The 27,852-nt window shown below is 43.0% G+C and overlaps 2 protein-coding genes across 2 annotated transcripts in view; both read right to left on the reverse strand.

The window, feature by feature from the left end:
- Positions 1 to 1,460: 1,460 nt before the first annotated feature.
- On the reverse strand, positions 1,461 to 20,944 carry FBXL22 (F-box and leucine rich repeat protein 22). Its single transcript, XM_073652706.1, has 3 exons — positions 16,177 to 20,944; positions 11,478 to 11,900; positions 1,461 to 2,130 (listed from the first exon to the last, which is right to left on the reverse strand). The coding sequence occupies exons 2-3, from the start codon at positions 11,831 to 11,833 to the stop codon at positions 1,800 to 1,802; spliced, it is 687 nt and encodes a 228-aa protein (XP_073508807.1). The 5' UTR covers positions 11,834 to 11,900; positions 16,177 to 20,944; the 3' UTR covers positions 1,461 to 1,799.
- A 545-nt stretch (positions 20,945 to 21,489) lies between these two features.
- Positions 21,490 to 27,852, reverse strand: part of USP3 (ubiquitin specific peptidase 3) — a 31,956-nt gene continuing 25,593 nt past the window's right edge. Inside the window, exons 12-15 of the mRNA XM_073652707.1 lie at positions 27,358 to 27,476; positions 25,012 to 25,125; positions 24,826 to 24,893; positions 21,490 to 22,870 (exon numbers count right to left, since the gene is read on the reverse strand). Coding sequence (XP_073508808.1) covers positions 22,705 to 22,870; positions 24,826 to 24,893; positions 25,012 to 25,125; positions 27,358 to 27,476 — 467 coding nt within the window. The 3' untranslated portion in view covers positions 21,490 to 22,704. The remainder of the gene's footprint in view (positions 22,871 to 24,825; positions 24,894 to 25,011; positions 25,126 to 27,357; positions 27,477 to 27,852) is intronic.

Raw genomic sequence — 27,852 nt, forward strand, 5'->3', positions numbered from 1 at the left:
ACTACAGATGGACAATGACCCAAAACATAAAGCCAAAGCAACCCAGGAGTTTATTAAAACAAAGAAGTGGAATATTCTTGAATGGCCAAGTCAGTCACCTGATCTCAACCCAATTGAGCATGCATTTCACTTGTTAAAGACTAAACTTCAGACAGAAAGGCCCACAAACAAACAGCAACTGAAAACCACCGCAGTGAAGGCCTGGCAGAGCATCAAAAAGGAGGAAACACAGCGTCTGGTGATGTCCATGAGTTCAAGACTTCAGGCAGTTATTGCCAACAAAGGGTTTTCAACCAAGTACTAGAAATGAACATTTTATTTACAATTATTTAATCTGTCCAATTACTTTTGGTCCCTTTAAAAACAGGGTGGCACATGTTAAGGAGCTGAAACTCCTAAACCCTTCATCCAATTTTAATATGGATACCCTCAAATGAAAGCTGAAAGTCTGAACTTCAACTGCATCTGAATTGTTTTGTTTAAAATTCATTGTGGTAATGTCTAGAACCAAAATTAGAAAAATGTTGTCTCTGTCCAAATATATATGGACCTAACTGTATATATACTGCATCGGTCGGGAAGTGCTTCCCGACCAGATGTGTATATATACAACAAATGTCGGGAAGGGTTTATAGGAAGCGATTGATTGCAGTTATTTATTCCAAAGGGTGTGCATCCAAATATAAAGTTGAGGGTGCCAACAACTTTGGCCAACCCATTTTTGGAGTTTTGTGAGAAATTATTTCCAATTTGCCTTTTTTGTCCTCTGTGTGTATTTGAACACCACAAAAAAAAAAAAAAAGAAAATAAACGTGTGTGTGTGTATAACAAAACATGTGTAATGCAATAATTTTTTGGGAGAAATACTTCATTTTCTGGAACAATTTCAAGGATGCCAACACTTTTGGCCATGACTGCATTTACACATAGCTGTCATATTGTGATTTAAGAAGAAAAGTAAAATAATATGACAGTTTATTTATAACTTGCATGGATGTAAGGATCTAATATTGGGAAGAGCTAAATTTCCCACAGTTCTGTGTCCTACCAAAGTATTCACAACTTATAAATGTATAAACAGCAAGCGTATAGGCTCTGAAAAATGAGATTTGGCAACTGTTCCAGGTTTTCCCCTGTATTAGTTTTCAAAATGGGCTTTGTTTGTTGCTCCCCTGAAAATGAAAAAGTCATCAGAATAACCTCTTGCACAAGTAAGTATAGAATATCGAGCGGCAAATACGTCTTTATCCAGTATTGGGCAGTGCACGGTTTAAAAAATATTTTTTTAGAAAGTCCTATAGCTGTACATGAATTCTGTTATAGCTTTCTGATCATCCACACTGCCCCAATGTCTACACAGTACAAGATAATGTCCCTAGGAAGATTGTAATATATGATGATTTTTTTTAAGCAAACATTGAGACATCCCCAGTATAAAATATCAGACGCCTAAATCACAATTTTACTTGGTATGGACATGTTTAGTAGAAAGCTACACCAGTTCTATAACTTTCAAAGTTTTTTACAATCTAAATTAAGACAAATTAATATTTATATGGAAGGTTGGAGTTCCCACTGCATTGGATCTAAAATAAAGCTAGAAGCCTATTTCTTTTGTAAAATGTTCTTAAAAAAAAGGACTCCCTGGACCTCAGATATGGATGTGTAAACCAGAGCACAACAGCTATACTTTATGTACGGTAATCTGTGTTTGATTCATTGCAAACACAGCAGCTAGGGACTGAGGTCTTGGAAAGAAGTACAGTGCATGTGTCCAAGCTGTCGTCACTATAGATGGCTTATGTCAGTATAACTAATCTTGATGATGGCTTATCAGGCATTCTGTCACAGATCATATCTGCACTCCTCTCTGCCTGCAGGATGATTCCTGGGCACCCCTGCCGCACCAGAGAGAGACCCGCCTTTGTTATATTTCTGCAAAAGTTTACATGGAGGGTGTGAAGTCTTTTGGAATAAAGGGGAACCACTGCCAATGTCTTGTCTGTCACTCCAGAGCAGTTTTCCAGTTTTAAACTTTGAAGGTGAGGACAGTGTTTTAAGACTTGGATGAGATTTTCATCACCGATGTGGGCACAACCAGAGAGAGTCAGTGTTCGCAGGTTTGGGCATCTAAAAAAAGAGCATGAGGAAAACATAATTTTAGAACCTTCAACAAACATTGGACCATTCGTTCTTATTTCTGTGTCACAGCAGCTTTTCATATTTGACTAAAAGATCTTATAGGGAATCTGTCAGCAGGTTTTTACTATGTAATCTGAAACAAAGAATTCAGGGATGTGTCACTTGTCAAAATGTGTGAGGTTGTTTACTCACTACAAAGGATTTATCACTAAGAGATTAACATTGCTGGACTAGTCTGGCAACTAAGCAGCTCACTGTCTATGGACTTTGTACATACAGAGCCTGGTGCGGGCGGGGTTAGCTTTCTCAGCTCTGCTGTATTCTAAATCTGAAAGCTCTTGATTGCTGGGTGCAGCCATTCTCACACAATCTAAGTGATGCATAGTTGGATTTAGATTCCCTTTAAGGTGATTTATACAAGTGTTTCTCACTAAATTAGAATATCATCAAAAAGTTAAACTCATATATTATATAGAGCAGTGGTTCTCAACTCCAGTCCTCAAGACCCACCAACAGATCACGTTTTTAGGATTTCCTTAGAATTGCACAGGTAATAATTCCATCACCTGTGCAAAACTAAGATAATCCTGAAAACCTGATCTGTTGGTGGGTCTTGAGGACTGGAGTTGAGAACCACTGATATAGAGTCATTGCAAACAGAGTGATCTATTTCAAGTGTTTATGTCTGTTAATGTTGATGATTATGGCTTACAGCCAATGAAAACACAAAAGTCATTATCTCAGTAAATTAGAATAATTAACAACACACACCTGCAAAGGCTTCCTAAGCATTTAAAAAGGTCTCTTAGTCTGTTTCATTAGGCTCCACAATCATGGGGAAGACTGCTGACTTGACAGATGTCCAGAAGGCAGTCATTGACACACTCCACAAGGAGGGTAAGTCACAAAAGATCATTGCTAAAGAAGCTGGCTGTTCAGGGAGTGCTGTATCCAAGCATATTAATGGAAAGTTGAGTGGAAGGAAAAAGTGTGGTAGGAAAAGGCGCACAAGCAACCGAGATAACAATCCTTTCAAGGCTGTGGTTAAGAAAAGAGCATTCAAAAATTTGGGGGAGATTCACAAGGAGTGGACTGCTGCTGGAGTCATTGCTTCAAGAGCCACCACACACAGACGTGTCCAGGACATGGGCTACAAGTGTCACATTCCTTGTGCCAAGCCACTCATGACCAATAGACCAGAAGTGTCTTACCCGGGCCAAGGAGAAAAAGACCTGGACTGTTGGACTCAGTGGTCCAAGGTGTTGTTTTCAGATTAAAGTAAATTTTGCATTTCATGTGGAAATCAAGGTCCCAGAGTCTGGAGGAAGACTCTGGTGTGAGTCCACTGTGTTTTATCAAGACCAAAGTCAGACTGTAATGCACACGCCCGGGCTGAGCGGCATGTGCGTGTGATTCCACTGGACCGTGCCGGAGAGTGAATGCCTGGAGGGGCGTAACTAGGTATTCACCCGATCTGACCAGGGTCGCACGACGGCATACGACGCCAGTGCACCAAGGAGGAACCGAGCAGAGGGACCAGGTGCTACTCCAGGACAGACCCCGGACACGGCTGTTGACCCACACAGGGTAATACAGGAACAGACAGGTTAGGCTGGCACACAGACTGGTGGGTATAGGCAGGCACGACTGGTATGCAGGCAGGCGGGTATGCAGGCAGGGGGGTACAGGCAAGCACGGCTAGAGTGCAGACAGGGAGGCACTAGCAGGTAGGAACACAGGCGGGATAGGACCCAGTACACACTGGGACTCAGGAACAGAACCACAGATGTGGCGGACAAACACAGAGTAAGGCCGCCCAGAGTGGTGAGCGAGAGCAGGGCAAGATGAGACCGCCTAGAGCGGTGAGCGAGAGTAGAGCAGGACGAGGCCGTCTGGAGCGGTGAGCAAGAGTAGAGCAGGACGAGGCTGCCTGGAGCGGTGAGCAAGAGTAGAGCAGGACGAGGCCGCCTGGGCAGTGAGCAAAGGGTCAGAGCGGAGCGAGACTGCCGGAGCAGAGAGCAAAGGGTCAGAGCGGAGCGAGACTGCCGGAGCAGTGAGCAAAGGGTCAGAGCGGAGCGAGACTGCCGGAGCAGTGAGCAAAGGGTCAGAGCGGAGCGAGACTGCCGGAGCAGTGAGCAAAGGGTCAGAGCGGAGCGAGACTGCCGGAGCAGTGAGCAAAGGGTCAGAGCGGAGCGAGACTGCCGGAGCAGTGAGCAAAGGGTCAGAGCGGAGCGAGACTGCCGGAGCAGTGAGCAAAGGGTCAGAGCGGAGCGAGACTGCCGGAGCAGTGCGCAAAGGGTCAGAGCGGAGCGAGACTGCCGGAGCAGTGCGCAAAGGGTCAGAGCGGAGCGAGACTGCCGGAGCAGTGAGCAAAGGGTCAGAGCGGAGCGAGACTGCCGGAGCAGTGAGCAAAGGGTCAGAGCGGAGCAAGACTGGTGGTGCAGTGAGCAAATGCAGAGCAGGCTAGAACCTGCCGGAGCAGTGAGCAAAGGCAGAGCAGGCTAGAACCGCCAGAGCGGTGAGCAAAGGCAGAGCAGGCTAGAACCGCCAGAGCGGTGAGCAAAGGCAGAGCAGGCTAGAACCGCCAGAGCGGTGAGCAAAGGCAGAGCAGGCTAGAACCGCCAGAGCGGTGAGCAAAGGCAGAGCAGGCTAGAACCGCCAGAGCGGTGAGCAAAGGCAGAGCAGGCTAGAACCGCCGGAGCGGTGAGCAAAGGCAGAGCAGGCTAGAACCGCCGGAGCGGTGAGCAAAGGCAGAGCAGGGGGGACAGGGCTCTGTACACACGGAACAGGCAGGAAGGGAAAGGCAGAACCAGATACCCACAGGGTACTTGCAGTGAAGTAGCGAGTGGACCACAAACTCACAAACGGAAGTACAGTGACAACGAGCAGGAGTTAGGTACGAGTTCAGACTCTGCAGAAAAAGGAAAGGTACGGACATAGAGAAACACAGGAAACAGGCTAGAAGAGTATACAGACAAGAACAGACACAGTAGCAAGACACAGGAGCGGGTCTAGGTATGCAGCCCCTAGAAGGCGGGAGGAACATGCTAGGAGTGTGTTCAGACAGGACAGACAAGATACGGGAGCGGGTCTAGGTATGCGACCCCTAGAAGGCGGAACGAACAGGCAAGGAGCGTGTTCAGACAGGACTGGAAATACAGCCTACAAGAAAGGCAAGCAAGCAAACACAGAAAGGGACCTGGCACATTCAGAGTGAAAGAGCACACTGAAAAACACAATGCTCAGGCAGGGATTCATTGGAGCAGCTGGGTTAAATACCAGGTGACAGACAGCAATAGGCTGAGGACGCACAAGGGGTGTGCCCGCAGCAGGTACAAGAAACAGGAAGTGATCGGGCGCTGCCCTTAAGCAGCAGAAACAGAGGTAAGCAGACAGCATGGAGGGAAGCCAGGCTAGCAGACTGGACTGGAGATCAAGTGCGCGCTCTTGCACAGTGGGAGATGGACCACTATGCAAGGACGCCGCCAGGTATGTTACAGTACCCCCCCCTTACGCCCCCTCTTCTTCAGGCCTGCCAGAATGTTCCGCAGGGAATTCGAGGGCCAATCCTTCACTTCAAGGAGATCACTTCCACTGTCCACCGGAAAAACTGGTCTCCTCTGGGTATCTAGGATGCTACCTCCTATCCAGCCATCCTCAGCAACAGACGAAACGGGTGGAGTACCAGGAACAGCACACAAGGAAGTCTCTCTCCACTTATTATCAGGTAGCACCCCAGAGGGTTCAGGAGACAACTGGAAGCCCTCCGCCGGGTTGGAGGGGTGCAGAGACTCGGGGGTAACCTCTGCTTCGGGGTACATCTTGTCAAGCTCACAGGATGAAATGGGCGAGGTATCAGGTACAAGGTGTAGAAAAGTCACTGTCTCTTTATTATAAGGTGGTACCCCAGAGGATTCAGGAAACAACTGGGGGTCCTCCGCCGGGTCGGAAGAGTGCAGAGACTCGGGGGTAACCTCTGCTTCGGAGTACACTAGGTCGGACTCACTGGAAGAAGCGGGCGAGGTGTCAGGTACCGAGTATAGGAGAGTCTCTGTCCATTCGCTATCAGGTAGCACCCCGAAGGGTTCAGGAGACAACTGGAGGTCCTCCGCCTGGTCGGAGGGGTGTAGAGACTCGGGGATAACCTCTGCTTCGGAGTACACTAGGTCGGACTCACTGGAAGAAGCGGGTGAGGTATCAGGTACCGAGTATAGGAGAGTGTCTGTCCATTCGCTATCAGGTAGCACCCCGAAGGGTTCAGGAGACAACTGGAGGTCCTCCGCCTGGTCGGAGGGGTGTAGAGACTCAGGGATAACCTCTGCTTCGGAGTACACTAGGTCGGACTCACTGGACGAAGCGGGCGAGGTATCAGGTACAGAGTATAGGGAAGACTCTGTCCATTTGCTACCAGGTAGCACCCCGAAGGGTTCTGGAGACAACTGGAGGTCCTCCGCCTGGTCGGAGGGGTGTAGAGACTCGGGTTAACTACCGCTTTGAGATACCCATTGTCAGGCTCACAGGACGGAGCGGACGAAGTATCGGGTACCGGGTGTAGGGAAGTCTCTCTCCATTTGTCATCAGGTGGTATCCCGGAGGATTCTAGGTGGGCAGAAGTCTCTTCGGGCAGGAGAACAGGTGCGCTACCCACGCATATTACCGGTAGGGGCTGCTCCGGGTTACAGGGAAATGAAGCTTCAGCAGGGACTTCAAGGTTGGGATCAGGAGGTCTTTGGGAGGACAGACCCAGGCGTGACGGCTTGCCTCTACGCCTAGCCCGTCTGGACTGCCTCTTGAGGTTGGGAGAAGTATTCCGGAGAGCGTAGTCATCCTTGTGTGGATTCTGGATGGGCAGTAGTCTCTTCTGGCAGGAGGACTAGTGCGCTACCCACACACGTTACCCATCGGGGCTGCTCCGGGATATTGGGAAGTGAAGCTTCAGCAGGAGCCTCCGGGTTAGGATCATCGAAGACCATTAGAAAGGCCACCAGGAAGGCCATTATGTCCAGGACGATAGGATCCTGTGCGTCCCATAGGGGGGTGATCCATTTCAAGGCATCACCCGCTAGGTAAGACATCATGAATCCCACCTTAGCCCGATCGGTGGGAAAACAAAGAGGGTAGAACTTGAAGTGTAGCATGCATTGCTCCACAAATGCACGACTCTGTCTTGGATCCCCATAGTACCGTGGCGGATCCGCAGGAACGAGTGCAGAAAGATCCATCTGGACGGGTGCGTAATTCGCCTGGAACTCAGGTAAAGAAAAAAAAATATATATATATATTTTTTTATTTATTTTTAATGCACGTATTCTCTGGAAAAAGTCTCACAGAGCGAAGGCCGTGGGGCTCAACGGGAACCATGGCCTGAGCATGCTGTAATGCACACGCCCGGGCTGAGCGGCGTGTGCGTGTGATTCCACTGGACCGTGCCGGAGAGTGAATGCCTGGAGGGGCGTAACTAGGTATCCACCCGATCCGACCAGGGTCGCACGATGGCATACGACGCCAGTGCACCAAGGAGGAACCGAGCAGAGGGACCAGGTGCTACTCCAGGACAGACCCCGGACACGGCTGTTGACCCACACAGGGTAATACAGGAACAGACAGGTTAGGCTGGCACACAGACTGGTGGGTATAGGCAGGCACGACTGGTATGCAGGCAGGCGGGTATGCAGGCAGGGGGGTACAGGCAAACACGGCTAGAGTGCAGACAGGGAGGCACTAGCAGGTAGGAACACAGGCGGGATAGGACCCAGTACACACTGGGACTCAGGAACAGAACCACAGATGTGGCGGACAAACACAGCAGAGTAAGGCCGCCCAGAGCGGTGAGCGAGAGCAGAGCAGGACGAGGCCGCCCGGAGCGGTGAGCGAGAGCAGAGCAGGACGAGGCCGCCCGGAGCGGTGAGCGAGAGCAGAGCAGGACGAGGCCGCCCGGAGCGGTGAGCGAGAGCAGGACGAGGCCGCCGGGGCGGTGAGCAAAGGGTCAGAGCGGAGCGAGACTGCCGGAGCGGTGAGCAAAGGCAGAGCAGGCTAGAACCGCCGGAGCGGTGAGCAAAGGCAGAGCAGGCTAGAACCGCCGGAGCGGTGAGCAAAGGCAGAGCAGGCTAGAACCGCCGGTGCGGTGAGCAAAGGCAGAGCAGGCTAGAACTGCCGGAGCGATGAGCAAAGGCAGAGCAGGCTAGAACCGCCGGAGCGGTGAGCAAAGGCAGAGCAGGGGGGACAGGGCTCTGTTCACACGGAACAGGCAGGAAGGGAAAGGCAGAACCAGATACCCACAGGGTACTTGCAGTGAGGTAGCGAGTGGACCACAAACTCACAAACGGAAGTACAGTGACAACCAGCAGGAGTTAGGTACGAGTTCAGACTCTGCAGAAAAAGGAAAGGTACGGACATAGAGAAACACAGGAAACAGGCTAGAAGAGTATACAGACAAGAACAGACTCAGTAGCAAGACACAGGAGCGGGTCTAGGTATGCAGCCCCTAGAAGGCGGAACGAACAGGCAAGGAGCGTGTTCAGACAGGACTGGAAATACAGCCTACAAGAAAGGCAAGCAAGCAAACACAGAAAGGGACCTGGCACATTCAGAGTGAAAGAGCACACTGAAAGAAACACAATGCTCAGGCAGGGATTCATTGGAGCAGCTGGGTTAAATACCAGGTGACAGACAGCAATAGGCTGAGGACGCACAAGGGGTGTGCCCGCAGCAGGTACAAGAAACAGGAAGTGATCGGGCGCCGCCCTTAAGCAGCAGAAACAGAGGTAAGCAGACAGCATGGAAGGAAGCCAGGCTAGCAGACTGGACTGGAGATCAAGTGCGCGCTCTTGCACAGTGGGAGATGGACCACTATGCAAGGACGCCGCCAGGTATGTTACACAGTGCAGCCATCTACCAGGAAATTTTAGAGCACTTCATGCTTCCCTCTGCCGACAAGCTTTTTGGAGATGGAAATTTCATTCTCCAGCAGGACCTGTCACCTGTCCACACTGCCAAAAGTACCAATACCTGGTTTAAAAACAACAGTATTTCTGTGCTTGATTGGCCAGCAAACTCGCCTGACCTTAACCCCATAGAGAATCTATGGGGTATTGTCAAGAGGAAGATGAGAAACACCCGATCCAACAATGCAGACAAGGTGAAGGCTGCTATCAAAGCAACCTGGGCTTCCATAACACCTCAGCAGTGCCACAGGCTGATAGCCTCCATGCCATGCCGCATTGATGCAAAAGGTGCCACAACCAAGTATTGAGTGCATTTACTGAACATACATTTCAGTAGGCCAACATTTCGGATTTTAAAAACATTTTTAAAGCTGGTGTTATAAAATATTCTAATTTACTGGGATAATGACTTTTGTGTTTTCATTCTCTGTAAGCCATAATCATCAACATTAACAGAAATAAACACTTGAAATAGATTACTCTGTTTGTAATGACTCTATATAATATAGGAGTTTCACTTTTTGTATTGAAGAACTGCAATAAATTAACTTTTGGATGATATTATAATTTAGTGAGAAGCACTTGAATGTTATCAATGTCTATTCGTGAGGTCCAAAGTGGAGAATCTACAAAGTATGCAGTAAGTTCCCACTAGTGGCAGATACTGACATCTAGCAGGTTATCTTTTCAAGAAGAGGGGTATTCCCAAAATCTAAAGTTATAAATCAATGGGGGGTCCAATCGCTAGGACTCTCAGCGATCATAAGAATCAGGCTCTGTAGAGCCTCTTCTTGAATGCACCTCCACGCCATTCATTGTCTATATGGGACTACTGGAAATAGTGCTGTACTCAGTAATTCTGGCAGGCCTTTAGACAATCAATAATCCAATGTTGAGCATGTGCACCTCCACTCCATTTAAAATGGAGCCTTTCGGAGCCTGTTTCTCTAGATCACTGGAGTCCGATTGGTCAGACTCACAGCAATCTGTAAGATCGATTAGAACTTTGTTTTCTGATACAGGTTTAAGTTCTGATTGTTATTAAGATGCAATAATAACGTATCAGCACTGAATTGCACACAAAATAACACAATGATAGATTGTTCTAAGCAGATTAACAACATCATGGTACAAGTGTCATTTCTAGAGCAGTGCCTCGTCTACATGGCAATGCAAGTAATAAGAATCCTTAGTTGGTGTGCCACCCCCATGAGGCACCAATTCTTTCCAAAATTTCAGTGGAGGAAAATATCTGTAATACAAAAATATGAAGGAGCATTTCCATATTTTCCGTTCTTGCTGAATTGATTACAGGGCCATTTTATGGGTACCATATTCACAATCATTTATACGTGGGTGTTTGGGACCCATATTCTGTATGTGTACTAATAGAATAGGTCTGAACTATGGAAACAATGTTATTCTTATAAACACTACTACTATGTATGCAGTTGTTTTCAATACAGATTACTGTGTTTTCTCCCTATAAAAGTAAATTGCATTGCCTGTTATCAATATTGCAAATCAGTATTTGTATCTACAGTATGAAAAAATACTAATTACGATGTGGATGAAAAACATTGAATGGCTACACAATACTGACAAATATAGAGCGAAATTCATCATTTATACACAACTTTGTGTTAAGAGGGTTGTCTACTACTTAGGTCATCACTATCAGATTGGTGGGGGACTTGGCCCCCCCAAGCAGTCAGCTGTTTGCAGCTCAGATGGGGCTATAAACAGTGTATGGAGCAGCTTAGTGGCCATTCTCAGGTACTGCAGCTTAGCTTCCATTTAATTTAATAGGAACTGAGCTACACTTAGTGAGAATTACCACTACACCGTGTACGGAGTCATGCTGTCCCAGCCCCCTCCCCTGTTTGTACATCCAGTGGCAGACTAATGTAAGCAGCTGATTGGTGGGGGTGTTGGTTGTCAGACCCCCACCAATCTAATACTGACCTATTCTAAGGATAGGCCATCAATATTTACCTCTGTCCTAACCCATTTAAGTTCTGACATTTAAGAAGTTAAACTTTATATTCTTAAAGAAAATAATTGTGATTTTAATAGGTATAAGTAAGGCTATGTGCACTCAGTTTTTATAGGAATTTTTGGAGCAGAAACTTTCCAAATTTCAAAACTCCTCACAAATTTTCGGTTTCTGCTCTGAAACCTCAGCGAAAAGACTCCATGTGCACAGAGCCTTATTGTCTTAATGCCACTGCAGGCTCTTACTCCTACGAAAGAGTGCTCATGCCTTTACACTGGTGGTGCTAGACCTCAACCTTCATCTGACATCAGTCAACCAGATACCAATCTTGAATGGTAAATATTATTTTTCATGTAAAGAAGTCTCACAAATCCCACTATGACCCCAGCTATTACCTTTTACAAACCTTTTGGAGAAAGTCACTGACGGTGTTCAGATGAGGGCTGCACATGGATTTTTGGAGAGCAGTTTTCGCCCAGTATTCAATGTTGCAGATTTTCACCCTGCTTGAATACCAGCAAATTGACAGTGATTTCAAAGCAGGTCCCAAGAAGTAGTTCTTTTTTGTGAGCTCTGAAGGAGAGCTAAACTTCAATAAGGGCCACAGAGAAGGTTCGTGGAAAAGTTCCTGCAGCTTGTGGCATGTTTGTGACAGGTATTTTCTGCTGTCTTTATCCAGGAACGAACATAAATGCAGAAGACACTCACGGTTTAAATCTGTGATTTTCATAGGGATTACTCCAGGCATCATAGATAAATCACAACTTCTTCAATCCAGAAGTCTTTCAGACCAGTGAATGGAGACCAAGAGGAGGTCACTGTAGAAAGGGTACATTTTAGTAGACCTAGATCCCTGCAGTGTAGTTTATATGGCACATGTCAATTATAGTTTACAGATTAATCACAATAGGGACAGCACAACAACTCCTAGAATATTATTTGGAGCAAGGTTCCTGAGAGCCAACCACCCGGCTCCTCCAATCATCAGTAATATAACAACTTACAGGGAACAGCACTCCATGTAGTACAGTGTGAGATTCAATACATTTGTTCTCCACCCAGCCCAGGAAAGAGCTGGACTACAACAGACCTGAACACAAAGACAGCCCGGTTCATAATCTTTTTTGCATATAACTTATGGCTAGTGAAGAGTATACTACCAGAAATGTTGCAACAATTCACTTTATGCTGTCCCCCACAAGTTATATCATTATTTCAGTGCTAAGTCCTGAGGGTGCATTTACACTGCACCACCTGCGGCTGTTAAATTATGGCCGATTGGCTACATGTTTTCTGATCTACTGTCATATAATAACAGGCTAACCGCACATCCATTGCGCATAGAACAATAGGTAATCGATCATTCAGAGCACACACGCTGTCATTGATCTCGGCAGCACGTGTCCAGATTACAAAGCACAATGTGCTGCCAAGAAAGATAATTTTTAAGTAAGCTTAAAAATACTTTCACCTGACAAACGTGTTGCTAGTTTGTCTGGTGATTGGCTGCCGGTTAATGTAAATTTTTAGGAAACAAATGTCTCTTACAACGCTCATTGATGAAAAATGGTCAGAGTAAATGCACCCTAAGAAAACACTAAGAAGAGTAAAAGCAAAAAAAATGTAATGACTAGTGTTGAGCGTTAGTGCTCATTACTTGAGTTTGACTTGGTTGCTCAGGTATTCATAGAGTATCGCGGGTGCTCAAGTGACATGTGGCCGCAGGGACTCGAACATGTTTCCCGCCTGTTAGACAATCCCCGCATGTTTTGTGGCTAACAGCCGCGAAACGTGCGGCCGCAGGGACTTGAACATGTAACCCAAGCACACTAGGCAAACTCGAGTAACGAGAACTTGCGCTCATGACCGATTTTAGTTAAAAGAAAAACCTTTCTACTTCAACTTTGTACGCTTTCTTTTCATAGTGAAGAATGACACAAAATAACCACACCTAGAAATTGATGCAATTTAGCAAATAAGCAGCTTGCCCCAATATGGTCCTTTTATTTATAAAAAAAATAAATAAAAATATCTCTTTCTGATAGAAAATGTTAAGAGGGGGCACGTAGGGGTCGTATAGTTGTCTGCGGTTATTCCTTACTCACACCACTAGACTTAGGACCCTTGTTAGAAATAAGACTGAAAATAACGTCTGCATTTGATATATTATGTCCAAGTACCTCTAATTTCACGTGACTGTGGCATGCTTGTTACGGTGTCAAAAATTACTCCATCCATTCTGTGAGGCTGCGGAAATCTGTCAGATTTTTTTTCCACACGCTCATTGACTTGTATGGCCGAGTGCGATCCGAATATCGGATCAAACTCGAGAACACAGTGATTTTTTTTCCCCCTCAGACAGACTCGTGTGCACGGCACTATAAACTAAAATTGGTCTGAACGCAACCCAATGTTTTGTCAGATCGCACTCAGACCGATAATACGGTCGTTTGAACCTGCTCTCATGCTGATTAATGGTTAAAATTGCAAAGTGCTTAAAAGAACAAGCAACTTTGCTATTTAGGGCTCATTTGGACATCAGTAAAATTCTCTCCTATGAGAAACTATCTTAATTTTCATCAGTTTTTTTTTTTTGGTCAACGTATCAGTTTTTACCATCAGAGTTTGGTGAGAGTTTCATCAGTTTTTCTCAGATGGAAAAATAAATTAGCATTCATACGAGAAAAAAAACAAAACGTCTGAATGAGCCCTTACTTGTTTTAAAAATCCCTTTGTTGAGAACTAGAGGATTTTTCATTTTTATTGTTTACTGCTCATTGCCTAGGTTTCTGGCTACCACTGCAGGTTATCAGAAGTGTTCAGTCTCCTAAGCAAGGTGTGCAGTATTTACAAGCTTTTTGCTTCAATACAGCTTGAAAGCGCTTCAGTGCCCGAGCCCGTCTGATGCTGCAGAGACAAAGCTGCTTTTACTTGCAGCATTGGAAAGCACACACTGCAGGTCTGAACTGTGGATCAATCAGGGACACAGCGAGGCCCCCCTTTTCCCAATGAGCAGAAAAAGGAGGCAGGTGAGCAGTGCTGTACTGAAGATTAATATTGGAAATAAAGCTTTAAGCCACGGCCCCACTATCAGTATTTGGTCAGTATTTTTTCTCAGGAGTGGGAGCCAAAACCAAGTCACCAATTCTGCATTTATCACCCACTCCTGGTTTTGTCTCCCACTCCTGAGAAAAAATACTGACCGAATACTGACCAAATACTGATAGTGGGGCCGTGGCCTTATGAAAAGGATTTAAGCCACAAAAGAAGTCACCCAGACACAGTATAGGAAATAAATGTCTGATCACTGCATTCTCGAGTAGTATACATGACCACTGCCGATCTAAGTCAGTGTGTAGAAGACTGATTGATATAGCTGTACTTGGCTAATTCAGTCAGAACCATGGACATAAATTCACAGGTCATGCATGACAATGCCACTATATTCACTGACTCCAGTGTGGAGGAAACTGAATTGGATCCCTGTTCCTATGATCAGTGGAAATGCTAGTGATAACACATTTATAACCTATCCTGTGAATGCGATACCAGCCTTTGCTTGAGTTTTGTTTAATCCACTCCTGCAGTCAAAAGTCATTGCGATTAAAATCTATTACAATTGTGTCCATCTTTAAAGGGAAACTCTAATGAATTGAACAAGTGTGCAATACCGGTACATAGATATCTGTAGACGTGAAGTCACCAGCCCCGCTCCCTACCAGTAAGGAGCTGAGCCAAACTGGATTACCCCTTTAAAGGGAATCTTTCAGCAGGTTTTTGCTACACCTGTAAAGTGTGGAATATGTTGGTACTATGGAAATAAAAAAAATATTATTACCTCATCTGAGGCAAGCATGAAGTAGGCAAAGAGACCCTGAATCCAACGATGACACAGAGTTTTTAGATTTAGCAATGTATCCAAGGGGTAGTGTTTCTCCTTGCGGAGAGTGACATGTTAAGCATGTCAAGGTGAGGAGACTTTTAAGCCACAATGCTCCTCTGGGAAATATGAGAGAGGAAGAGAGCTAGCACTCTAGTGCCACCCAGCAAACTGAGATTTTGGTTTTGGCTATTATCCTAAGTCATGTGAGAAGGCTCGTTAGAGAGTCAATTTGTACATTTAGAAATGTAACAGAGCGGAGAACTCTGGCCCCGCCCCAGCCAGTCTTTGTATGTACATTGTCTATAGACAGTGAGATGCTTATCACAGAAGGGGGCAGAGTCAAACTAGCATGCATGAGCTGCTGTAGCCAAAACAATGATAATCACCAGGTGATTAAACCTTCAGTCTAAGTAAACCACACCACACAGCTTGATATGTGACACGTTATTGAATTCTGTGTTTTAACCCCTACCTCATGCTGTCCTCTAATTACATAGCAAAAACCTGCTGACAGATTCCCTTTAACTTCTCTCTAAACCAGACATCCCAAGATTTATGTCATGAGATGGTAAAAATGTAGACAACAGATACCAATCTGTTATTCACAGACTTCCATGTTGGGAAAAAAAAAATTTGTTTAACATACTTTTTTTTTTTTACTAGATGGCACGTGACTGCAGTGCATTGGTGCCTTGAAAAATTATAAAACTTTTAAAGAAAAGTTAAGGGTGGGCAGAGCTGTAACTCGATAATCCCTATTCCTGAGTTTTTGCCTCTTCTTTATAATAGGAAAATTTATTAATTTTATCATAAATTAGAACTATTAGCATGCACTGCCCATTCTTTCGGTAGGGATAAAAATTATTTCTTCTATTTAATACAGTAAATCAGAAAAAATAACTTTTAATAATAAAAAAATGAAATACCAAATCTGGTTTGCATCATCCAATTACTACAGACAGAATACATTGTTTATGTTTATGCACACTGAAACTCACATAGAATATATGTAACCAAACCTGTTCCGCTATGTATCCACTGACCGCAAATGATTTATGAATCCTATCCCTGAAGTGTAAACTTACAGGAGTCGGCATTGCAGATCTAGGCTATAAATACAAGTATAAACTCTTTATTGCGCTACAAGATTTTGTTAAATAAGCTGGCTGCCCTATAGAACAAGGTTTAATGAAAAACATGGCTATAAATACCTTGGTAGGCTCCCAGGTAATTCCAGTATTGAAAGAACTAAACGTGTCCGGTCGCTGCAATCCAGAATAGTTATTGCAATTAAATTATGAAATATTTCATTGGAACTTTCATATGATCTTCTGAATGGAAAAGTCAGTGTAAAGGCAAAGACAATTCTAGATCTTCTCTGTTGGGTACTGAGATCTGCTAAGGACATATATGGCAGGGAGCAAGGACCACAGCTGTCGCCAGGTTATATATAGACCCAGATACTGGCCGTTTAAATCAGCCTGATAAATGGAATTGTTGCCTTCACACATTCGCTGTTTCTGAAACAAGTGTCGGGAGTCGATAATAAAAGGAGTGTTGTTTTTTTTCTTTTCTTTCAATCTATCCTCTCTTAATTTTAGTTTGATACTGCATTAAAACAGCATGTACAGAAAAATGAATTAAAGTTGCACTTAGGAAACATTTGCTGGTCATAGTACATTCTCCTTTGGAAATTATATAGTAAATAGGAAAAAATGTTTAGGATCACTGGATTTCTAATTGGTTATTATAACAAAGATTAAAAAAACAATACCACCTTTTCTTTTTAGCTTAAAGTAGGGGTGCACAACCTATTTGGATCTGAGGGCCACATTGTTAGATCAAAACGACCCCACGGCCACAATATTACCAAAGTACTGAGATATTTACTGCATATTGGAAGTATGTGCCATAAGTATTCAATAGGTGTTGGCTCCATTTCCCCCCATCAGTAAAGTAGAGGCACCCTTCTCTTGGGTTTACCGTCCAGAAAGGAAAAGACTGTGCATTCATCTCTCCACATTGTGGTATATGCCAGATGCTGAGTCAAGCGTTTCCCTTCTATAGTCTACAATGAATATAGCAGAACTCATGCAACTTCTACTCCTTTCTGTACCTTAAGACTCACCAATTCTGCCAAACTAATTAGCCATTATTAAATTAATTAGGAAACTATTAGAACAGATGCAGACATGGAACTACACTGAATAAGCGGCATGTCTGATTTCAATCTATGTTGTTCCTTCACCTCAACAAATTTTTAAGAGAAATTTCTATAACTGAATATCCATTTCCATCATCTGAATGAGGTTCTCTTTGGAAAAACCACATGGATTTTTGCAAGTCCCAGACAAACAGAACACTCAGTGAAGGTTCTGTAGCAATTGTACCACACGGCATAACCCCTTTAGGCTATGTGCAAACAGGGTCTTTTAGACTACAGCGCGGCTACCAAGGTTACCCAAGCAAAGCCACAAACAGTCATTTTCTTGAAGCGGCTTTGCTACTATTTTTCCGTTGACTTTCATGCTATGCTGTGAAGTATAGAGAGCTTGGAAACTGCCTGAAGAATGAGCATTTCACTTCTTTTAAGTGCTTAAGGGGTCAGAACCTTGATGCTCTTAAATGGAACCTGTCAGGACTGATAACGCTATTAACCTTCAGCTATTTGGTTAAGCTGCAGGTTAATAGCTGTTATGATAGTGTAGCAACTCACTCGGGAAAATAAGTAACACACTAAAAACTGCAACTGACCATGCCGCTTCCTGTACAAACTAGAGATCCTGACCCCGCAGTCCCTAGTGGCATAGTGAAAATTAACTACAGAAGGGAAAGTGTGCTGAACTAGAAAGATCCCAGAGTGAGTAAAACAAACCATGAAATAAAGGATTAAGTATATACTGTAAGAATATGCCACCTACTTCCTAGAAAGAAACAGACGATAGGTGGAGGGTAAAGAACACAATAAACCCAGGCTGGTCTTTCACTGACTGGTTTGACCTACAGTAGTATGGCTGGACATCCAAATGAGATTATCATCAGCAGGAAATACCAGCAGGGGGAAAGTATATAAAGCCACACCCAAAAGGTGATAGGGCAGAAAAATGAGTAAATGAAAACACCGGTAACACCTTTTCTCCAGGTGTTTAGTTTCTGTTCAGGTATGTGCACATGGTGCGTTTTTTATGCGGTAAATCCACGCGGATTTGGTCCCAAAAACACATTGCAAACCTTATCCCAGCATTTTCTATGATATTTTGCAAGATCTGTGCACATGATCAGGATTTTTCCTTACAGAATTTCATGTGCGTTAAAAGGAGCAGCATGTCCATTCTTTCCTATACAATGCATTTGAAAAAGTGCATGGAAAATCTGCAGGCAAAAACGCATAAAAATGCTGCGGATTTTCTGCAGCGTTTTTACTGCAAAAGGGGTGAAGAACCTTGCAGAAATTTCTGCAAGCAAATACTGATCGTGCGCACATAACCTTATCCTTGCTCCAGTCTTTTTAGGGTTTCTGCTGTGGCTCGGCCGATAGAGAAGCTGACAACAAAGCACAGGCTCAAGGGTTCAAACCCAGACACATAACAATAGCGTTATCGAAGTGCAGCACCAGCACCTTCATTTCTCCCAGGAGTTTTCAGTTATGCAGGCGCGCCCGGAACATCACTGAGAATTAATCCCTTCATCCGAGGGCCATAACTATTTATTTTTTGGTCAATATGGCCATGTGAGGGCTTACTTTTTGTGGGACAAGTTGTACTTTTGAACGACACCATTGGTTTTACCATATTGTGTAATGGAAAACGGGAAAAAAAATTCCAAAGTGAGGTGAAATTGCAAAAAAAATGCAATTACACAGTTGTTTTTTACCATGTTCACTAAATGCTAAAACTGACTTGCCATTATGATTCTCCAGGTCATTAGGAGTTCGTAGATGCCAAACATGTAAATGTTCATTTTTATTTAAGTGGTGAAAAAAAAATCCACAGTTTGTTAAAAAAAAAAAAAAAGCTTGCCATTTTCCGAGACCCGTAGCGTCTCCATCTTTCCAGATCTGGAGCCGGGTGAGGGCTTATTTTTTGCGCGCTGAGCTGACGTTTTTTATTGATACTATTATGGGGTACATATGATGTTTTCATCGCCTGTTATTGCATTTTATTGCAATGTTGTGGTGACCAAAAATGTAATTCTGGTGTTTTGATTTTTTTTCTCGTTACACCGTTTACAGATCGGATTAATTATTTTTACATCTTTATAGATCGGGCTATTTTGAATGCGGCGATACCAAATATGTGAACATTTGATTTTTTTCATGGTTTTATTTTGAATGGGGCAAAAGGGGGGTGATTTTATCCTTTATATTTTTTTAAATATTTTTAAAAACATTTTTTTTTTACTTTACACTAGCTTCAATAGTCTCATGGGAGATTAGAAGCAGCGATCATCAGATCACCTGTGTGTAGCAGAAATGCTCACTGGCTATGAGCGCCGACCACTGGGCGGCAGAGGTTGACAGCGGCATTTAACATGTTAATAGCCGAGGGTGGATCGCGATTCCACCTGCGGTTGTTAGGGACACATGACAGAGGGAGAGACCCGATCGCACATGTCGGAGAGAGGTTAAAGCATTGTGGGTCTGGCTGCCAGTCAGTTCTGGGGTATTGTTTACAGCCATTACTATCAGTACTGCGAGTGGTGACTGTAATTGTTCTGGGCACACCTGGCATGACTGCCAGCAGCTCCAGGGAGAAATAGTTCATTTTTCCCCAGGGGAGCCGCACTCAGTACTGTGGTCAGGCACTTCCACTAACCTGCAGATTAACCCTGCAGATTAATAGCGTTATCGGACATGTAGGTTCCCTTTAAAAGAAGTGACATAAGACGGAACATGTGCACAGTAATGTAATTTTAACATTGCTGTATACTATGTGATGGTTATATACGGTATATCAAATAGCTGCTGGCCAACTATCTGTAAATGACTGGACAGTCTGCAAAAATAGGGTACTAGGGTATTTTAGTGATCATTTACCAGATTACTTTTAATGCTACTATGAGGAGATCAGTAGTCTAGGCTGTAAACATATCACCTAATCCTTGATATATTAGGGTTTCACAATTTGATAAGAAAAAATAGCCTCTTATATTTTGATAAGGTGTCTAGAAAAAAAAATAGGTTTGTAACTATGCCACAACTATCTCTTCCAGCTCCCCTTGAAACACATTTGGTTGAGCTGAAAAGAGAAAAGCTGCACCCAGACAACCAAGTACCCTGTAGACACATCAGCAAGAGGTGCTCTATACACAATGAATTGTGGGTCTTGTTGGAATTGATCTAATGTTAAGCTGCTTTACTTACTGGGCACTGCTACATAGAACATGCAATGTACGGATGGCTTCTCACAAACAATTATTTGAAAAAACAGTGTAGGTTTTCAGTCAGTTTTTGGAGCCAATGGTAGAAATGGATGTAGCAGTAACATGTTTAAAGGGAATCTGTCACCAAGTTTTGTCACCTAATCTTAGAGGAGCATAATGTAGAGATAGAGACCCTGATTTCAACGATGTATCACTTACTGGGCTGCTTATTGTAGTTTTCGAAAAAAAATCACTTTTCTCAGCAGGTCTAGTAAATAAAGCTGTTGTCACATAGTCCTCCAAATTCATGAGCTCTGTATAACCCTGTCACAACCCAATGACTGGACACTTTCTGCCTATGCACAGTGCACACAGAAAACTGTCAAAAAGTGGTGTGGCCAGAGTTAAGCATTTAGAGAACCGGTAGATCTGCAGCAGAGAAAAGTAACTGCAGCAAAGCAGCCCAGTGAGTGATACATTGCTGAAATAATGTCTCTGCTTCATTATGCAGCATTCAAAAGTGGTAGCAAAAACTTCCTGACAGATTACATTTAAAAAAAGAACCCCCATCAAAGTTTTTATCCTCAATATATTGCAGTCATCATATTATATAGCACTATGTACTTACAATTGCTCATTTTGCCTTTCTACCCAGCTAATTCTTCTCTTTTCTCTGCTCTATGTAGAAACAGGAAGTCTCTTATCCCTGCATTTATCATTCCCCTCTTCAACTCCTGACCCAGCTGCTGTCTCCTCCATCCTGCCAGGGACTTTTCAGAGAGTAGAATTGTAGTTCTAATAATGACTCATGCAGGGAAAAGCTACTTCCTGTTTCTACATAGAGGATTTAGCTAGTCAGTTTTTAATCACATGATATCATAAACCTAATGGAAAACAGAAGAATTAACTGGGTAGAAAGGCAAAATGAGCATTTGTAAGTCCACAGTGCTATATAATATGATGACTGCAATATATTAAGAGGATAAAAAATTTGATGGGAGTGTTTCTTTAAAATATGTCCAAGTGCTTAGACACAACAGACCACTTGTGGACCACTTGCGGACCACTTGCCTTCCTCAGCACAAATGGCATTATGGGTTATAGATAATTTAGTGACAAAAAATTAATAATTGGTGGAGAAAGGTTGAACTTGATGGCTAGGTCTTTTGTCCACCTATGTATCTATGTAATAACTTTGGCATGACTGATTGTCAGGTATGTATCTTACAGTCACCACAAAATGAGGCAGTTGTAAAAACCAGAAGACAGTAGTAAAAAGTAATGAGAGAGGAGTGTTGCTGTATGAAGTTTTATATCGACTGCTGAACAAAACAGCATGATTCTTCAATTAAACAATATACCATCTAAAATTGAAAAGCTCAATAAAAGGAATGTGATGGTAGTTTTGAAATAGAATGAAATGGACGCCATTTTATAGTAAAAATCATTCAAATGAATGTGTATAAAGACATCTATAGGGTAAGGTAACAGAAGATTGGGTAACTCTTGCGCTAAGGATTGGTTCTACGTTTCAGGCACCTCAGGAATCATTAGGTAAACCCCTGATAAGGGACACAGCCCAACTTAACCTGCAGAACGATCGGGATCTTGAAAAAATAGGTAGGACTGTGTTAGCTCACTTCACAGTGTTCTACATAAATTAGCAAGTCAATGAGCCGCAGTCGAAGATCTGCCGAGCATTGAGGGAACACCGGAAACCTACACATCTGCAGGCTCACCTACTAGATTAGTTGATACTGAGCAGTCAGGCTTTTGTAGTCTGGACAGCCCCCTTCCAGCAGATACAGTGCATATAAGGGGAAAGATCCATTACTAGCGAGTCAGACTGCTTGGACAGCAAATGTTTGATTTTGAGGCAGTATGAGTGTCAAGGTGACATATCTCACAAGCTAGTGATATATCATACATTGATTGTGGGGTTACCAGATATTAAGACATTTTAAAAGTTTAAGAATCTATGTAAATTTTACCCCAAAAAGAGACTTCTGGGGGAATCCTTGCTAAAGACCAACAAGGAAAGCAGCTAAGATTTGGAACTTAACTACCACTGAAACATCTGTAAGCTTTGTGATTACATTGAACCCTTTATACTTTTACCCCAATTGAAATGTCTGTGCATATTGTGATTGCACCCAAATCATAGTTTTGGAGGAGGTCTACATTGTGACGAGAGAACCACAGGCCTCTATGGCAGCATTTTAGGGGGCAATCAAGTTCTGTCAGTACAGCTTATTCCATCAATGACAGCTGGACGAAGAGCTGTGAAAGTGCATGAATTAAAACAAACATTTTTTTTCTCAATCAAGTATTAGTGGAGGGATGGGCATGTGTGAAGTTTGAGGGAATAAAAGAGGTATTCAAAGTTTTTCTGGAGTGGCTGAGACAGGACGCTCCACATAGAACAAAATATAGGCTTTTGCTTTCATCACAGTCTCTTCTTCTGTAAAGGTCACTGTACTGTCGTTGAAATGGAACCAGCGTCCTTCATGGGTTGCATATGCCGTGTAGTGACCAGAGCCAACACTGTCCAGAATAGAAACCAAGAAGAGAGGAATACAGCATTAAAACACGTATAAAAATCCATTAATTACATATTGCACAACTGTCACAAAGATTAGTCTAATGTTCTGCAAACAAAAGGGGAAAATGATTCTAACTAGTAGAAAAAAAATTGTTTAAAAAAGGAGTAGATTCATAGCAAAAGGGAAGCAAGTTATTCCTGTATTCTAAGAAGGTCGTACAGGGAGAGGACTCATGACTAGTCATTTTTATTTAAGACTCACCAAAGAAATTCAGGAGGATCACAGAATAAGTTGTGGAAAGATCACAGAATAAGTTGTGGAAAGATCACAGAATAAGTTGTGGAAGGATCATAGAATAAGTTGTGGAAGGATCACAGAATATGTTGTGGAAAGATCACAGAATAAGTTGTGGAAGGATCATAGAATAAGTTGTGGAAGGATCACAGAATATGTTGTGGCAGGATCACAGAATATGTTGTGGAAGGATCACAGAATAACTTGTCGAATTATCAGTAGGGATGAGCAGACCCGTGGAAGTTCGGGTTCAACCGAACTTTAGTACAAAGTTCTGGTACCCAAACCAAACTGTACCCTATCTTGAACCAGAACCCCTTAGAAAGCAATCGGGACCTGAACTTTGGAGCTAAAAAATCTCTCTCTCACTCTCGAACTGTAAAACGGACTTCCAGGAGAAGTCAGTGTTCGGAGTTCAGCACCGGATACTAGGTGTCCGGTACGAAAGCCAAACTTTACAGTTCAGGTTCGCTCATCTCTAATTATAAGCCAAGTAGTGGCTATAAGTAATAAACCATTCTAAAATGACTGGTCCAAACTTGTACCTTAGAGGATATTCCCAACTTCATAGATGGATATTGGCTTGTAAAAACAAGTGCTTTCCAATTATTGTTTATTAAAATGTGCAGCTGTTCCTGAGATATTAACACTTTTCTTTTGGATTGACCACAGCTGCTATCTATTTTGTAAGACATGCTCTGACAATGGCCAGGATTAGGAGCCAACAGTGAGCTTCAGTTATCCAGGCCTGCGTCAAGGCAGTGCTCACAAGCTCGACAGAAAATAGCTTGTAGGCACTCTGCTAGTTCAGTCGCTACTGCTAGACAGCAGTGGTGGTCTGTCTCCTAACCAACGAGTTAAAACCAAATAAAAAGTGTTAAATAGCTAAAAAAAACAGCTGCAGTCAGTTGTAAATATGCTTGTTTTTTAAAGTACTATCTGAGCGTACCCATGGGAAAACCCTTTGATTCTGCAGGTTGACTTACAGACATTAATGAATCAAGTAAGAGCTGTGCTGAAAATAAAACTGTTCGAATATATTCAGGTCTTTAGTTTAACAGTATTAATAGTGACACATCTGCTGGGCAACTAGACTGAATAAGCGAGCTAGTGTAGATCTGGCAAATGTCATTGAATAGGAGTCTCCAGTCCTTTCAGTTACTCATGACTGCTCCTGGGTGGAAGGGAGTGGAAGAGCAGAACATTATGATCCCAATACATTTAAGAGTTTTTGCATAAAACTTTTTAAAATGTTGCAAAAGGTTTGCAGTGTTTTTACACCAGTCTGGGTCAGCTCTGCCAATTTTTGGAAAAGCGAATGGAGCTTATCCGGGAGGAGGCATGGTTGAGCACAGGCGACAAATTCATCCTAATTTGCGACACAAAAGTGGCACACAATAGCTAAAAGATGTGACAGATTCATTAACAGATGCAAGCTTATGTTCCTATGGTTGAATTTTTCTTTGTGAAATTGGTAATTCTGCAATATACAAAACAACACTTAATGAGAATAAGAGGCTACAAGGAGTAATATGCCTCAGCTGTCAGACAGACATCTCATTCCTCAGCAGTAAACCCGAAGTAACAGGTGTATTATGCAGCTGCACTGACAGTCACTGAAGACACACGGATAAAGAAACGATTTACAATCACTGCACTCACCCTGAACCATGATGAACAACAACAGCTGCTAGGTCATAAAGGCAGCTTTCTGGGCCCATATTTTCCGGCTGGAAAAATAAAAAAAGAACATACTTACATAGGATATATTTAGCTGCACTATTAGTTATTTTTATAAATGTATAGCAAGAATAAAAGATAGTAATGATTAAACATGGGATGCATTACCTCAAGTAAAAAGCACTTCATGTCCAATCCTCGCAATGGAAACTCTACGTATGTGTCCACCTTGTTCCTAAGGTAAGCAGTCCAATGGAATCTTTTCAAATGTAAGCAAAGCACCTACAGAAATATGAGAATGTGAAGAATGGGGTCATGGGTGGGGCTGTATTGGAGGAAACCCCCCTCAAAAAAAAAGACAAGAAACACCATCACTGCTGTGTAATCATGGCCATTACATATAGGTGTATCTCACTAAATTAGAATATCAGCAAATAGTTCATTTATTTCAGTTCTTCAATACAAAAAGTCAAACTCATATATTATATAGAGTCATTACAAACAGAGTGATGTATTTCAATTGATTACTTCTGTTAATGTTGATGATTATGGATTACAGCCAATGAAAACACAAAAGTCATTATCTCAGTAAATTAAAATAATTAACAAAAACACCTGCAAAGGCTTCCTAAGCATTTAAAAAGGTCTCTTAGTCTGTTTCAATAGGCTCCACAATCATGGGGAAGACTGCTTACTTGACAGATGTCCAGAAGGCAGTCATTGACACACTCCACAAGGTCCCAGAGTTCCAATTTTCATTTGGAAATCAAGGTCCCAGAGTCTGGAGGAAGAGTGGAGAGGCACACAATCCAAGCTGCTTGAGGTCTAGTGTGAAGTTTCCACAATCAGTGATGGTTTGGGGAGCCATGTCATCTTCTGGTGTAGGTCCACTGTGTTTTATCAAGACCAAAGTCAGCGCAGCCGTCTACCAGGAAATTTTAGAGCACTTCATGCTTCCCTCTGCCGACAAGCTTTTTGGAGATGGAAATTTCATTCTCCAGCAGGACTTGGCACCTGTCCAAACTGCCAAAAGTACCAATACCTGGTTTACAAACAACAGTATCACTGTGCTTGATTGGCCAGCAAACTCGCCTGACCTTAACCCCATAGAGAATCTATGGGGTATTGTCAAGAGGAAGATGAGAGACACCAGACCCAACAATGCAGACGAGCTGAAGGCTGCTATCAAAGCAACCTGGGCTTCCATAACACCTCAGCAGTGCCACAGGCTGATCGCCTCCATGCCACGCCGCATTGATGCAGTAATTGATGCAAAAGGAGCCCCGACCAAGTACTGAGTGCATTTACATTTACAGTTACATTTCAGTAGGCCAACATTTCGGATTTTAAAAACATTTTTCAAGCTGTTGTTATAAAGTATTCTAATTTACTGAGATAATGACTTTTGTGTTCTCATTGGCTGTAAGCCATTATCATCAACATTAACAGAAATAAATACTTGAAATAGATCACTGTTTGTAATGACTCTATATAATAAATGAGTTTCACTTTATGTATTGAAGAACTGAAATAAATTAACTTTTTGATGATATTCTAATTTAGTGAGATGCACCTGTAAATACATAGACGGCCACACACACCTGAATCTGCTAAAATATAACCAGCACAAAAAAACTGATGTAGTTTTATAACTGATTAAATCAGCTGTCATGTGTGGGGAAAGATGCGGGGGGCTCAGCATCAAAGTCAGGGACAGGACATACGACGTAAATATACGTCATATGTCGTGAAGGAAAAGTATATTCACACCAAGCAGATTTGCTGCAGAAATTTCTGCAACTGTTTAATTTCTCATCTTCATTTCAAACCACATGGCTGATCTAGACTAGATTTGCCTTGTGAATAATTGCACTCTCAGAATGGACCATCCCTATATACAAGAATGTTATGTCGGGGGAAGATAAAAATTGGCGTGGTTGGAATTCAAACAATTTGATTTTTTTCCCCTCAAAATTGCTCACAAGTGCACTAGCACATAGGCCAAGCTGTCTATGTGCTGACCATTGTGAACATGGACAGCACACAGACCAAAAATACTCTTGTCTGAACCTGGCCTTTGATTCAAACATCCACCAAAAACTGATACAAAGTCTGGATTTCTGGATTCAAGGGGAATGGTAAATGTAACGAAATTACTTGTACTTCTTCCTATTGGACCCATTTCTGGCTATGGCTGGAAAACCTGCATGTGTGATTTCAGCCAAGTGGGGACGGCCTGAAGGTAAACCCAGACTGCGAGTACCAGACCTTACATAGCAGAATTCTAACATAGTGACTAGTAAAATGTCCAATACTCCTGTCTGTATCAAAGGCGTAACGTTTCTCCTTGCAGAGAGTGACATGTTAAGTATGTCTAGTTGAGGAGACTTAAGCCACAATGCTCCTCTGGGAAATATGACTTGTAGGATTGCTACTTCCTATAGGTGGTACTAGAGTTCTAGTTTGCTTCCTCTCTGAAGAGACAATTTGCAATACTCCTGTCCATACTCTAACCTTTGGTAGTTTCTGGATCCAAAATTTTTTGGTGGATTTCTGTTTCTTTTTACATTTCAGGCACATGTAGAGCTCGGTCTCATCCAACTCTTCAAGGTCTGTGAAGCTGCGTAGGCAGTCTTAAATGAAGGATATAAGATAAGGTAAATACCCGCATGATGTCAAAGTCACAAAAATGCAGTATGTCAACATTCTTAACCATTTTTTATTATCAGAACACATTTACAAATTAATTAGCTTTGTAAGTAGTACTGACTAATGGTTTCCTGCAGTTTTATTTCCACAGCTCTTTTGAAGATGTATGTGAATCAGTGGTGGCACTGCAAAGCTTGAACCTACAGTCACACTCCATTTGGTTTGTCCCCTACTATAGCACATATGTGGTAGGTTATCGGGAACTAGGGGAAAATAGTCGAATGTGTGGCTTCAGGATAAGGCTATAAAGGGTCTGAGTAAGGCTGGAGACACAAAACGTAACCAAGATTAATTGCAAAA

Source organism: Phyllobates terribilis, unplaced genomic scaffold, assembly GCF_046119375.1.
Source record: "Phyllobates terribilis strain yellow unplaced genomic scaffold, ASM4611937v1 Scaffold_11__3_contigs__length_659146591, whole genome shotgun sequence".
Taxonomy (NCBI): Eukaryota; Metazoa; Chordata; class Amphibia; order Anura; family Dendrobatidae; genus Phyllobates; species Phyllobates terribilis.